Raw genomic sequence first — 14,693 nt, 5'->3', positions numbered from 1 at the left:
AGTCTCCGTTTTTTTGGTGCCTTCTGGACTGTTAATTTCCAGTGGTAATATTATCATTATAATAGCTACTGATAATAATACTAGCATACTGAGCTACCCTGAAGATAAGAGGGTAAGTAACCTTGTTCGTCTGCAGTAGACGAGCTAGATTTGAGTGCCCATAGCACCATAAGAGACCAAGGAGATTTTCAGGGTATACATTTTTGAGAGTCAGAGCTTCCAGCATGGCATAGTGGTTTGGAGCGGCAGACTCTAACATGGAGAACTGGGTTTGATTCCCCACCCCTCCACATGAGTGGCGGACTCTAATCTGGTGAACTGGGTGGGTTTCCCTAGTCCTCCACATGAAGCCTGCTTGGGCCAGTCACAGTTATCTCTGAACTCTCTCGGCCCCTCAGTGGAACAGGCTTCCTTGGGAGGTGGTGAGCTCTCCTTCCATGGAGGTTTTTAAGCAGAGGCTAGATGGCCATCTGTCAGCAATGCTGATTCTATGACCTTAGGCAGATCACGAAAGAGAGGGCACCTTGGCCATCTTCTTGGCATGAAGTATGGGTCACTGGGTGTGTGTGTGGGGGAGGTAGTTCGGAATTTCCTGGATTGGTCAGGGGTTGGACTAGATGACCCTGGTGGTCCCTTCCAACTCTATGATGATTCTCCTTCTCCTCCTCCTCCTCCTCCTTCTCCTTCTCCTTCTTCTTCTTCTTGGGGCGACCTCATATTCTGGGTTCCAGATTTACCATAGCAATTATTCCCCAGCTGTTGCAACATTTGGGGCACTATTCATTCTTGGCTTTTGCTTTGGTGATTCTGTGGTTCTCTTGCAGGCTTGGGTGGAAGCTTTATTTCCTTTCTGTTCCAGTGCTTGCATTCTTTCTCCTGCTCTCTCAGTTAGGTGGTTTTTGTAGTTAACTACAGGTCAAGGGATGGATGACCTGTGATAATGTCTTGTAATGCTTACTCGGTAGCTTGCAGAACTGTGAGTCTCGCATGCTGACAAAGATGAACCAACGTTGTTCATGATCCTCGGACGGCTTGCTCGTGTTTGTGATTTGAAACATGGCTTCTCAGGACGTTCAGAGTTTCTTCCAGCCTCTTTCCTCCTGGCTGTCTCGGGTATATGAAGCTGTCCAACAAGCCGGCGACTCCTTAACTTCTTCCTTGATCAGTCTGGGAAACAACGTGGAGCGCCGTACTGTGGATGAGACAGACGAGGACGTAGAAGACAGCGATGGGCCTTATGAACGTTACTCTGAAGGTTCAGAAGATGAAAGTACCTTTAGCCAGGAGAGTGAAGAATCTGACCACTTTTCAATATCCAGTTGTTGTGACCCTAAGTCACTGAACTCTTCCTGTGCTTCCGGTCACTGCTGGCAAGAAGGAGAGAGGAGCAGTCTCATCTCAGACTATCTTGATGAAGATTCCTTGGCCTGCCCTGGAATCCACCAAAGTTACAAGGGCCATCAACCTATGGAAGCTCTTCCCACTATCCCAGAAGAAGAGGAGTGCTTTCATCCCAAGCAGAGTAAGAAATTTGCACTCGGCTGGGATGGTCAGACATCTTGTTTGGTAGAAAAGAGCCATGGAAATACACGTATGGCGGGTAAGTTGATGTCCTTGGCTGCAGTATTCATACTTTTTATGGTTTTAGATCTTTTCGTCCACCCCTTTTTCTCACTTGCAGAGTAACCTTTCCTCATGAAATCTCTGAACTGGTAAATTCATGTCATGTGCTTATTGGCTTCCACGTTTATGGAAAATCCAGATTTTTCTATATCTGCTGAAATTGTAGCAGCCATGGAGTCCATTGAATTTGACACACCCACCAGGGGCCCCCAGAAGAAGAAGAAGAGTTGGCTTTTATATGCCGACTTTATCTACTTTTTAAGGAGAATAAAACCGGCTTACAATCACCTTCCCTTCCTCTCTCCACAACACACCCTGTGAGGTCGGTGGGTCTGAGAGAGCTCGAACTTTGACTGGCCCAAGGTCCTCCAGCCGGCTTCATGTGTAGGAGTGGGGAAACCAACCCGATTCACTAGATTAGAGTCCGCCGCTCATGTGGAGGAGTGGGGAATCAAACCTGGTTCACCAGGTTAGAGTCCACCGCTCCAAACCACCGCTCTTAAACACTACATCACGCTGGCTCACACCTCATACCCCACCTCACCCTCATTCTAAAAACATGGCTTAAAAAAGGCCTTGAGAACCATACATTTGTTCATCTGGTGTATTTGTGATTTAAATAGCTTGTGTCCTCATTACCGGATGTGTTTATATTTTGTACCTGGGGGAAATGTACATTTAATAGTCCCACCTGCTTCTGGCTATTGGGTTGGATTCAAAATTTTCCCCCTTTCCACTGCAGCCTCCTGTGCAGGGGTTCTATTAAACGACATGGGTTGTGCAACACCCCCTCATAATAAACTTTCCCGGGATCAGAAGAAGAGTTGGTTTTTATATGCCGAATTTCTCTACCACTTAAGGAAGAATCAAACCGGCTTATAGTCACTTTCTCTTCCCCTCCCCATAACAGACACCCTACCCTGTGAGGTAGGTGGGGCTGAGAGAGTTTGGAGAGAACTGTGACTGGCCCAAAATCCTCCAGCAGTCTTCATGTGTAGGAGTGGGGAAACAAATTCGGTTCACCAGATTAGCCTCCGCCGCTCATGTGGAGGAGTGGGGAATCAAACCTGGTTCTCCAGATCAGACTCTACCACTCCAAACCACCACTCTTAACCACTACACCAAGCTGGCTCTCAGAAGGGACTGCTGATGTGGGAAAGGTCCACAGTCCTTGCATCCATGGATCGTGGCACACAACCCATTGTTCAGAGAGGACAAAAGAGGCAGCTATGGATTAATATTTCCTAGGATTCTACTTCCTTTGTGCGTGTTAAGTGCCGTCAAGTCGCTTCCGACTCATGGCGACCCTATGAATGAAAGTCCTCCAAAATGTCCTATCTTTGACAGCCTTGCTCAGATCTTGCAAATTGAAGGCTGTGGCTTCCTTTATTGAGTCAATCCATCTCTTGTTGGGTCTTCCTCTTTTCCTGCTGCCCTCAACAGTTCTTAGCATGACTGTCTTTTCCAGTGACTCTTGTCGTCTCATGACGTGACCAAAACACGATAGCCTCAGTTTAGTCATTTTAGCTTCTAGGGTCAGTTCAGGCTTGATTTTATCTATAACCCACTGATTTGTTTTTTTGGCAGTCCACGGAATCCGTAACACTCTCCTCCAACACCACATTTCAAAGGCATCTATTTTCTTCCTATCAGCTTTCTTCACTGTCCAGCTTTCACACCCATACATAGTAATAGGGAATATGATGGCATGAATTAATCTAGTCTTGGTGGCCAGAGTCACATCCTTACACTTCAAAATCTTTTCTAGCTCCTTCATGGCTGCCCTTCCCAGTCTCAATCTCCTTTACCCACGTCTCATATCTGATTATGTCAGTTTCTACCTTGGCATCTGGTATAACAGGTATGAGTTTTATATCATTACAACCAATTAAGTGTAGCTGATCCTGAAACTGTGGAGGGGAGAGATGAATTGAGGGCTTAATTAACGATGTTAAGAAATGCAGTTCTTATTCCCACATTGACGCAGATATGTTCTGTAGACATCCCCGCCCCCCGCCATGCACTAAATTCAAGAAATTTCCAATCACGGGATCAAAATAGGAGGAAGAGGAGGGAGAAGTAAAGTTGGTTTTTATATGCCAACTTTACCACTTAAGGAAGAATCAAACTGGCTTACAATCACCTTCCCTTCCCCTCCCCACAACAGACACCCTACCCTGTGAGGTAGATGGGGCTGAGAGTGTGACTAGCCCAAGGTCACCCAGCTGGCTTCATGTTTAGGAGTGGAGAAACAAATCCAGTTCTCCAGATTAGCCTCTGCCGCTCATGAGGAGGAGTGGGGAATCAAAGCCGGTTCTCCAGATTAGAGTCCACCGCTCCAAACCACTGCTCTTAACCACTACACCAAGCTGGAACAACAGCTTCTATCTGGAAGCCTACATACGTTCCCGGATTCCCTTGCAACCACCCTTTCCATCAGCCCAAAGGCGTTAAAGTCTCCCCTTTCTGTGTCTCAATGTTGTTTTTGAAGACACTGGACATGCATTAGATATGCTTTTGGACGCATATCATCTTTATGGAAGTATGGATTGCATATCAAATCTGTCTAATCACATGCAAAGGAAAGTGGTGCACACATTTGTGCATAGTAATTTCCCAGAAATATTCAGTGGATCATCTGAAGGGCACAGAATGAAATACTCCATGCCACACAAAACCATAGAACCAGTATGGAACAGAATGAAGAAGAAGTGTTGGTTTTTGTACCCCACTTTTCTCTCCCTTTAAGGAGTCTCAAAGCGGCTTACAATTGCCTTCCCTTCCTCTCCCCACAACAGACACCTTGCGAGGTAGGTGGGGCTGAGAGGGTTCAGAGGGAACTGTGTCCCAGCAGGCTTCATGTGGAGGAGTGGGGAGACCAACCCGGTTCACCAGATTAGTCTGCTGCTCTTAACCACTACACCACGCTGGTGATATCCATCTGCTCCTCCAAAGAAGCATCAAGAGTACATTTCAATTATTCCCACTGTTTTACTGAACCCTTCACAGCATGTGCGATTGCCTTCAATCAATATCCTTTGGCCTCTCTGCTCCCTTCTACGTTGTTCCAGTCAATTTTGCAAAAGGATTCTATTTCCTGCCTGCCTTCTATCATGAAGGAGAAGAAGAGTTGGCTTTTATATGTCGACTTTTGTATGCAGACTTTCTCTACCACTTAAGGAAGAATCAAACCGGCTTACAATCACCTTCCCATTCTCCTCCCCACAACAGACCCTGTGAGGTAGGTGGGGCTGAGAGAGAGAGAGAGAGAGACTAGCCCAAGGTCACCCAGCTGGCTTCATGTGGAGGAGAAACCAACCTGATTCACCAGATTAGCCTCCACCACTCATGTGGAGGAGTGGGGAATCAAACCTGGTTCTCCAGATCGGAGTCCACCGTTCCTTCCCCCTCCCTTAAATCCCTTCTCAGACCCTAACTATCCAGATTGTAAATATCTGGGACACCCTTCTTGGCGAGCTTCAACAAATGTTTAAAGATGGATTCCAGTGGGGCTGTCATGTTCATTTGTTAATGTGTAAAACGACCAAGGATGCTTTGTCTGGCAGTGAAGGGAGATTCTGTGATCTAGCTGGCAGCAGCTGAGTACTGTTGGGTTTGTTTTCTTCCCCTGCTTGTAAGTACTGAAGCTCGAATGTGGTCAGAGGCGTTTCTTGCAGGCAAGGCAGTTGGGAAGAGGCTGGCAGCAGCAGCAGCTGAGTACCATCGGGTTTGTTTTTCCCCTCTGCTTGTAGGTGCTTAAGCTTTAGTTGGCTCAGAGGCGTTTCTCACAAGCAAGGCACTTGGGAGGAAAGCCGACAACAGCAGCCGAGTACCATCTGGTCTGACTTAGTTTTTTCACCTCCTTGCAGGTACTTAAGCCTAGTCATGGGCCGAAGTGAGGGTCGAAGGGTAAGAAACGAAGAGATCTTGGTCCTCAGAGTGTATCTCATGGCCCAGAGAGCAAAATAGACTGCCCAGTGGATTAGGATGTGCCAAGGATATGTTTGTTTTCTTTGTTTATTTAAATCACATTGCTTTAAATTGATTTAAATTGTTTTGGAAATGTCTGTAGGTTGCTTTAGACTCCTTTGGAGAGAAAAGCACCCTAGAAATACAACAGTAGGGAAAAGAGACTTGTGGTACCTTAAGAGAATGGGTTTGTTGTGGCCAAAGAAGAACAGTTGGTTTTTATATGCCGACTTTCTCTACCTTTTAAGGAGAATCAAACCGGCTTACAATCATCTTCCCTTCCTCTCCCCACAGCAGGCACCTTGTGAGGTAGGTGGGGCTGAGAGGGTTCAGAGAGAACTGTGACTGGCTCAAGGTCACCCAGCTGGCTTCATGTGGAGGAGTGGGGAAACCAACCCGGTTCACCAGATTAGAGTCTGCTGCTCATGTGGAGGAGTGGGGAATCCAACCCGGTTCTCCAGGGTAGAGTCCGCTGCTCCTGTGGAGGAGTGGGGGAATCAAACCCGGTTCTCCAGGGTAGAGTCCACCGCTCTTAACCACTACATCACATTGTTGCTTCTTCTAACAAGGTGCAGTCTTGCCCATTAATCTTATACTAGCCTTTAAGGCGCCATGAGACTTGATCTTTTTGTTTATGATTCCTTTTGTTGAAGCCTGATCATCATCTACCAAAGACATACGTTAGAGGTGGAAACGGAACAGAACAGGGGAGGGGCTATGGCTGAGTGGAAGAGCCTCTGCTTTGCAGAGGTCCCAGGTTCAATCCCTGGCATCTGCAGGTAAAAGGACCAAGCAGTAGATGTGGGAAAGACCTCTACCTGAGAAGTGATCAAGGCGGGGAGGGGGGGGGCTCTGAAGCACCCCCTCCCCGATCTTGTCATTTTGAAGTTAGAAATAGAATGAAATGAGCAGATGGGTGAGCAGGCAAAGCTGGCCATTGAGTTAAAAGAACGCACGAACACATGAAGCTGCCTTGTACTGAATCAGACTCTCGGTCCATCAGAGTCAGTATTGTCTACTCAGACCGGCAGCGGCTCTCCAGGGTCTCAGGCAGAGATCTTTCACATCACCTTCTTGCCTACTCTCTTTAACTGGAGATGCCGGGAATCGAACCTGGGACCTGCATGCTGAGCAGATGCTCTACCATTGAGCCACGGCCCCTAGTGGGTTAAGAAGGTTGAGACAAATGCATGAATTGGAGAATTTTGGACAGTAGCCTCTGGTTCTCTGCCCCCCTCCCCGACTCGGCAAAAACACAGCCCCTCTCATTCTGGGAGCGCCGTTTCTCGACTTTGTTTATTCTTAATGCGCCGTCTTCCAACCTTCCTCCCTCCCCCAAATACAATGGAAGCTTTTAACGATAAATTGGCACAAAACCGGAGCCACACTTGAATGCTTTCTGTTGCCATAGAAGCGCTTCTGGCGGCTCCCAGGACCCTCTTGCTATTAGTAAAGTACGGGAAGAAAATAGAGACTCTTCATTTAGCTGCGGCTGATGACGAAGGCGCAAAGAGCCCTTGTGGTGTTATTCCAACATAGACTTCGCTCTGTGTGTGCGCGTTTGTTCCCCTCTTAAAAAATGGCAACGGGAGGACTAGCGTGTTAAGATGGAGATTCGCAGGGGGCTAAATCTCCAGTGGTTGAAAAGAGAGAAACATAAGTAGAGGGAAGAGGTTTTGGAAGCACACTCCGTCTTTTACCCGAGTGTATAGCCCCATGAGCCAGTGTGGCGGAGTGGTTAAGAGCTAGGGTTGCCAACCTCCAGGTGCTGCTGGAATTACTGAGATATAACGGACAACACACAAGTGTGACAAAGTGTATCAAGTGTACAAATTAACATATAACAAACACACAATATAATACAAAACTCTTTCAAAGTCCAAGGTACAAAATGCTAGTTTAAGAGCCAAGCATCAAGGAATTCTTCATATAGAAGTTGCTAGGAAGACGATCGTTTCTGTATTCTTCATCAGTTCCATTTCTATATAGGAAAAGATGCTTATATAATTTACATTATTTTTTAAAAATTTTTTACTAAGATAATAACATAATAAGTGTTACTTACATTTCAAGTTTCTCTTATATGCACATAAGGTTATCCAATTTAAATACAGTCTCTTTCTCGAACTGATAGGAGATCAAGCTGTGTATGGTCTTTCAAATTAAGGTTCCAATACAGGATACAACATTGTCAATACACAGATTGCTCAGACAAATTCAACATTTCAAATGTTCTCACCGGGATACTGGAAGTAACTGCCTCAGCTGCAAAGTGTGTGGAGTTAAATTAGCCACAGATGGCATATACAGTCCCAGTGTCTTAAAGGTGCAGGATTAAATAAAGCATGATAAATAATTAGATTCAAACCTTGTGGTTCCATAGATTGAAATAAATTAATAAAATAAGCTTCCTTTTGTCTTAGTAATCTTTCAGTGTTTCTTTTGTCAAATGGTTTACCTTTCAAGCGCCAAAGAACAAAAAAATGGAGTTCATTCTCATTATGACGTGCTCTGAGAAAATGCTCCCCAACAGGGGCTGAGCAAATGCCCGCCCTTATTCTAGATTTATGTTCAAGTATTCTAGTTTTAATGGGGCTTATGGAGGATCCAATATAAATTTTTTGGCAAGGGCAAATTAAGCAGTAAACACAGAATTTAGTGTTACAGTTGGAAAAATCTCTGAGTTTGAAAACAAAATCACTATCTAGACGTTTTAACTCCTTGACTTCAATTGCCAAATTGCAGGCTAAGCATTTATGGCACCGGTAGTGCCCACTGATTTTACTATGTGTATCAATAAATGTATCAGTGTGTATTAATTTATCACAGATTGATGTGGTCCTACTTTAGCCTGTTTTTGGAGTATGTTGGCACCCAGGAATGTTAGATAGCAGATGCCAGTGGCATTGTATGATAGCCGTAATGTGGGAGGAAAGATGATTAAAGCGGAAGGCAAAGGTAAGTTGGCAATTAGCTGTACTGTGTTCTGTGCTGTTATAATAAAGAAATTCGCTTCGATCTCTAGAATCTGTTCTATTTCTTGCCTTCTGAATGACAGTATTGGGATAGCCTAGGTCTCTTAATGATAACATTAGAGTTTGTGCTCCCATTATATAGTCATTCATAGAGGAGTTATTCCTTTTTTGTCTTATGAATTGGCTATAGGGTAAATTGTCCCTAAGATGTTTAGGGTGGTATGAACTATAGTGTAGTAGAGCGTTGCGGTCTGACGGTTTTTTATAGGATCGAACGCTGAGGCTATTAGAACTACTACTGTACACCACAGTATCCAAAAACGGCAAAGAGGGACCTGGCAATCCTAAAGAGCGGCTGACTAATCTGGAGAGCCGGCTTTGATTCTCTACTCCTCTCTAATCCAACAAGGTCCAAAGGGCCTTGCTGCCCTTGCAAGGACCTCGAGGCACAAATGGCGGAGAACAGGGTGGGGGGGGTGGAGTCCTTGAGAATGGGCCATACAGTGAGCCCCTTCCCACCAGCAATGAGGTCTGGGTAACTGCTGTTCTCTTCTTCAATGGGGTTGTTCTATGGCAGATATATTGGTTAATTCTATAATAGAGAGGCAAAAGGTCATCAGAGGGGGCTCAATAGGATAAAGAGGTGAAAATCAGATTTCGGGTGTTAAAATGCACAAGCGAGATGACGAGTGCAGCCTGAATTGAGAATTCAGATGTCTTTTTATGGTTACGGTTAGCTCTAGCCTAAGGGATAAGCTGTAGAAATATTAAGCTGTGCACCAACAAAGGATTCGGGGACCCAGCTGCCAAAATGTAGGCTATGAATAGATTCTGGCGAGCTCAGTGAGCCCATACAGAAAATTTTGAACTTTGACCAATTACGGGGACATTTTGAGGCCATCTGAAATGGTCATCATTTGAGGCCATCTGAAAGAAATCAGAAGGAGATTGAGACTGGGAAGGGCAGCCATGAAGGAGCTAGAAAAGATTTTGAAGTGTAAGGATGTGTCACTGGCCACCAAGACTAGATTAATTCATGCCATCGTATTCCCTATTACTATGTATGGGTGTGAAAGCTGGACAGTGAAGAAAGCTGATAGGAAGAAAATAGATGCCTTTGAAATGTGGTGTTGGAGGAGAGGGTTACGGATTCCGTGGACTGCCAAAAAAACAAATCAGTGGGTTATAGATCAAATCAAGCCTGAACTGACCCTAGAAGCTAAAATGACGAAACTGAGGCTATCGTGTTTTGGCCACGTCATGAGACGACAAGAGTCACTGGAAAAGACAGTCATGCTAGGAACTGTTGAGGGCAGCAGGAAAAGAGGAAGACCCAACAAGAGATGGATTGACTCAATAAAGGAAGCCACAGCCTTCAATTTGCAAGATCTGAGCAAGGCTTTCAAAGATAGGACATTTTGGAGGACTTTTATTCATAGGGTCGCCATGAGTCAGAAGCGACTTGACGGCACTTAACACACACACTGAAGTGGGTATTAGAGCATAGTCCAAGGTCAATAGTAAGTACATCAACCCATTGCCTTATGATTCTGTTACTAAAATAGCCTTATTTTAATAACAAACACTTTAAAACCTCTATTGGTTTTGTTGAAGAATTCACTCATTAAAAAAAAGATGCTCCCAGGCCCCTCCGGGATTAGGGGCCCTGAAGCTTAACCTTCATTAGTTTCATAGTAGATCCGCCACTGGATAGTATTGATTGACTACTGCCTGTGATGTTGCTAGCTACCCATACCGGTCCTGAGACAAGTATTGTAACTGTTTTCTAAAGTGTTTTCCGGCGTATGGTGAGAATTGCTATAAGTTGAAGGATTAATTGGGGTGTGTGTGTGTGTGTGTGTGTGTTGGAGGGTGAAGAGATTCAAAAAGCTGGAGGGTGAGAGATTCAAAACAGAGAAAAGGAAGTATTTCTTTACACAACTAATATTAATTTGTGGAACTCCTTGCCCCAGGATGTGGTGATGGCTGCCAACTTGGAAGGCTTTAAGAGGGGAGTGGACATGTTCATGGAGGAGAGGGCTATTCATGGCTACTAGTCAAAATGGATACTAGTCATGATGCATCCCTATTCTCTCCAGTATCAGAGGAGCACGCCTATTATATTAGGTGCTGTGGAACATAGACAGGATAATGCTGCTGCAGTCGTCTCGTTTGTGGGCTTCCTAGAGGCCCCTGGTTGGCCGCTGTGTGAACAGACTGCTGGACTTGATGGGCCTTGGTCTGATCCAGCATGGCCTTTCTCATGTTCTTATGTGTGCTGATTTTTAAAAAATAGCAAGTGGGTGGTCCACCTGGCTCTTGCGACTGGTGGTTGAACTAGTATTTGACTTAGTGTTACATGCAAGACAAGTCATGATCTTAGAATCATAGAATCATAGAGTTGGAAGGGACCACCATCTAGTCCAACCCCCTGCACAATGCAGGAAATTCACAACTACCTCCCCCACACACACACCCAGGGACCAGAAGATGGCCAAGATCTTGGGCTTATACCGTGGGTGAAGGACCCACCGTGGCCATTTTCTGAAAAGCAACATTAGTTGTTGAGGTGCCTAACAATTACAGGATTCGATTAGATCGCTTCCACCAGGCGTTGTTAATAATTGCCTCTTTTATTCCTGAGAAGTGGGCTTCCTAACCTGCATTACGGAATTGCTCTAATGCTTCACACGCCTACCTGAGTGTAAACAATTGGAGGCCCTTGGAAATAATGGCAGTCTTTGATGTTCAAGCCTTGGAAGTAGTGACTGCCCGCTAATCTTTGCAAAATCGTCTGAGAGCCAAAATGCACCCTTTCCCCAAGAGAAGAGGATTTCCAGCTATTGCTACAGGGCAGCATCCGATGGAGGGTTGCCAACTTTGTCTTGGAAAATGCGTGGAGTTTGGGGAGAGGAACCCAGGGAAGGACATTAGTGGGGTATAATGCCTTAGTGTCCACCCTCCAAAGCCATTTTTCTTCAGGGGAACTGATCTCTGTAGTTGGGAGATTAGTTGTGATTGCGGGAAATCGCAGGGTCCCACCCGGAGGCTGGCAACCCCTAGATCTCAGTAAAATGTGATGTTTGAGCCCATGCGTACCAGCAACCAAGCGAGGCCTGGATGGCCTGAGGGGGTGTTGCTTGTGTTTCTTGCAGCAGGCAGATCCGTGCTTGAAGCATTCTTGTAAAGCTGCGCTCTGCAATCTAAGACCCATTGTGGTTATGAACTGGGCTATGCACCTGCATGCCAATCTAGCAAACTGTTGGCATCTCTTATGAAAATGGCCCTGTTATCTTACCCTTATTGGATAGTGACAACATGAACATTTATTTAATGGATACTTTAAAAAAATCTCTGGAGGAGCCTCTCCGCAGTTACAGGTAACCCACGGAAAGGGTCACATCCGTCTCTGTCCCTGGGGGTCCGCCCGCCTCTCAAGCGGCCCTTGTTCTCAGCGAGCCAGCCGGCAAATAAGCAAATACGAGAAATGTTTTGCCAGCGGGGGCTGCTCGCGTTTGGCATTTGTAACCGAGGAGATAATAGTTGCATAAAGAACGGGGTCGGAAGAAAAGGGTACTTCACCTTGAATGGTTTAGATTAGCATCCCAGCCTCGCCCCCCCCCCCATCCCCTATTATTTCAACTGTATGAAGAAAGAAACCTTCCAGCCCCTCCTCTTGACAACGGTGTTCTTGGCGTTTGAAACGCAAATGCGCCCGAGAGGGCGAGAGATCTGCTGGCGGAATGAGAATGGCAGCATTTGAAGGTTTCCTTGAAACTCTTGAGATAACACCTGAGCTAGCTAATGATGGCTGTGCCGCTTACTCGGAAGAATGGTTTTTAAGCCCGCTCGGGATTCGGCTAGTGCAGGGGTGGGGAACCTTTTTTTCCGCCAAGGGCCATTTGGATATTTATAACGTCATTCGCGGGCCATACAAAATTATCAGCTTAAAAATTAGCCGGCCAAGCCCCAAGCAGGCAGCTGCCCCAGATGAGACACCCCCCTGGCGTGGGCAAGCAGGCAGGCATCCAACCCGTGGCGCACTCGCCCACTTGGTGGCACAGGATGGTCTGTTGCACCAGACGTGCCTAGCCGTCTTAGCCGCATGGCGGAGTTGCTCCTGCTCCGCGTGGTCGAGGCCGGATTCTACAGCCGGCTCCTGCTTACTCCTCCTGCAGGGATGAAATGAAGGCACACTGGCTAAGAAATCCCCCCCCCCCGCACATTCTGGCCCTGCCTCCTTTAACCCCTCCATTGTCACCACTTCCTCCCCCAGCCCTCTTGTAGTACAGAGGGAATATGTTTCTCCACAGCCCGGGTGGGAAAGGGTTAACACAGCTTCTTGGACTGTCCTAGCAGCTCCATAGCTAACGACTCTTCTGCAAGGGGGGAAAAGGTTCCTTTTCTCAGCAAAACAAACTCACATCTGCCTTGAATAGAGGCTATTCCTGTCTGCGGGAGGGGGCAGATCACCATTCTTAGATCCTTCTGAGCTAGAGATCTGCCAGGATTCACGAAGGGCCAGTCCAAATGACTTTGCGGGCCTTAAATGGCCCCCGGGCCTGACGTTCCCTACCCCTGGGCTAGTGGTTCCCTACCTCGATTCTTACTGCTGAAGGCTGACGCAAGTTATTAATTATTTTGGAACAACAAATGCTTTGCTCAAATCAACGTTTAAAATGACACTGGTCACTTTCCCCATTTTGCCAAGCAAGGCTTCTTATGAAAGGCCTCCAGTAGGGTTGCCAGGTCGCTTGGATTGGATGGCAATATCCTGCCAATCCATCAGCCGGCTCAGGAGCAGGGATCGCGCACCCAGAAGTGCCGCATTGTGACGGGCTGCTTTTCCACTCAAACCCCAAAACTCTAGCCCCAGCCCCGCCCCAGCCCCGCCCCCAAAACCTCCCACCAGAGGAGACGGGGGACCTGGCAGCCCTAGCCTCCTGAGATTTGATTGGCTGTGCCGATTTTCAAAAATGTCACATCAGCAGCAGCTGCCCCCACAATACAAGGATCTTCACTGGCGCACTTCCAGCTTGAACCCTGGCACTGAAAACAGCCTTGCTTCCAGTTGAGCCTGGCATCCATCCCCAGTTATAAAGGAACAAATATTCTTCTAACGGTGAGGGGTCTGGAGACCGAGTCCTATGAGGAAAGGTTGAAGGAGCTGGGTATGTTTAGCCTGGAGACGACTGAAAGGTGATATGATAACCATCTTCAAGTACCTGAAGGGCTGTCATATAGAGGATGGTGCCGAGTTGTTTTCTGTTGCCCCAGAATGTCGAACCAGAACCAATGGTTTGAAATTAAATCAAGAGTTCCCACCTAGACGTTAGGAAGAATTTTCTAACGGTCAGAGCGGTTCCTCAGTGGAACAGGCTTCCTCAGAAGGTGGTAAGCTTTCCTTCTCTGGAGGTTTTTAAGCAGAGGCTAGATGGCCATCTGTCAGCAAGGCTGATTCTGTAACCTTAGGCAGATGATGAGAGGGAGGGCATCTTGGCCATCTTCTGGGCATGGAGTAAGAGTCACTGGGGGTGTTTGGGGGGGGAAGGTGTGAATTTCCTGCGTTGTTCAGGGGGTTGGACTAGATGACCCTGGTGGTCCCTTCCAACTCTATGATTCTATAATAACATCACCCCCTGTATCCCCCCATTGGAACACACACAGAGAGAATCTTGAATTCCCTCCTCCATCTGTGTCAAGGAAACTGAACAGGAGGAATCTTGGGAAATCGTGGGAACAGGGGAGTTGTGGGTGTTAGGAACAGTTGGAATTTCATATATTTGTGTGTGTGTGTGTGTGTGAGAGAGAGAGAGAGAGAGAGAGAGAGCATGCCATCTGTCAAGTGTGTTACTAGTTTGTATCGCTTACCCTTGAGGAGGAAAGGAACGCAATTCTGGCAGTAGCCCAGGGGTGCATTGGCGTGGTTGTAGCAGTTTTTCGGCACAACCCAATGGCCGAAATGTATGCAAACAGAAACAATGGCAGACCTCCTCTTGAGGGCTTGAGTTTGGGGCGTGTTGGGCACCGGGGGTGCAGGTTGCACGAAAATTGCTGTTTGATAGTGTATTTGATTGCTTACTCCCTGGTTTTATCCCTGGGAGATCCACCAAAGACAGTAATGAT

At 46.6% G+C, this 14,693-nt stretch overlaps 1 protein-coding gene across 1 annotated transcript in view; it reads left to right on the top strand.

Moving 5' to 3' along the window:
- Positions 1 to 1,056: 1,056 nt before the first annotated feature.
- SYT16 (synaptotagmin 16) overlaps positions 1,057 to 14,693 on the top strand; it is a 36,513-nt gene continuing 22,876 nt past the window's right edge. Inside the window, exon 1 of the mRNA XM_056851420.1 lies at positions 1,057 to 1,549. Within this exon, the coding sequence (XP_056707398.1) occupies positions 1,057 to 1,549 (493 nt within the window). The remainder of the gene's footprint in view (positions 1,550 to 14,693) is intronic.

This window comes from Euleptes europaea, chromosome 6 (assembly GCF_029931775.1).
Source record: "Euleptes europaea isolate rEulEur1 chromosome 6, rEulEur1.hap1, whole genome shotgun sequence".
NCBI lineage: Eukaryota > Metazoa > Chordata > Lepidosauria > Squamata > Sphaerodactylidae > Euleptes > Euleptes europaea.
Note: the sequence above shows the minus strand (reverse complement) of the source record. Positions and strands in the feature narration are given on the sequence as shown.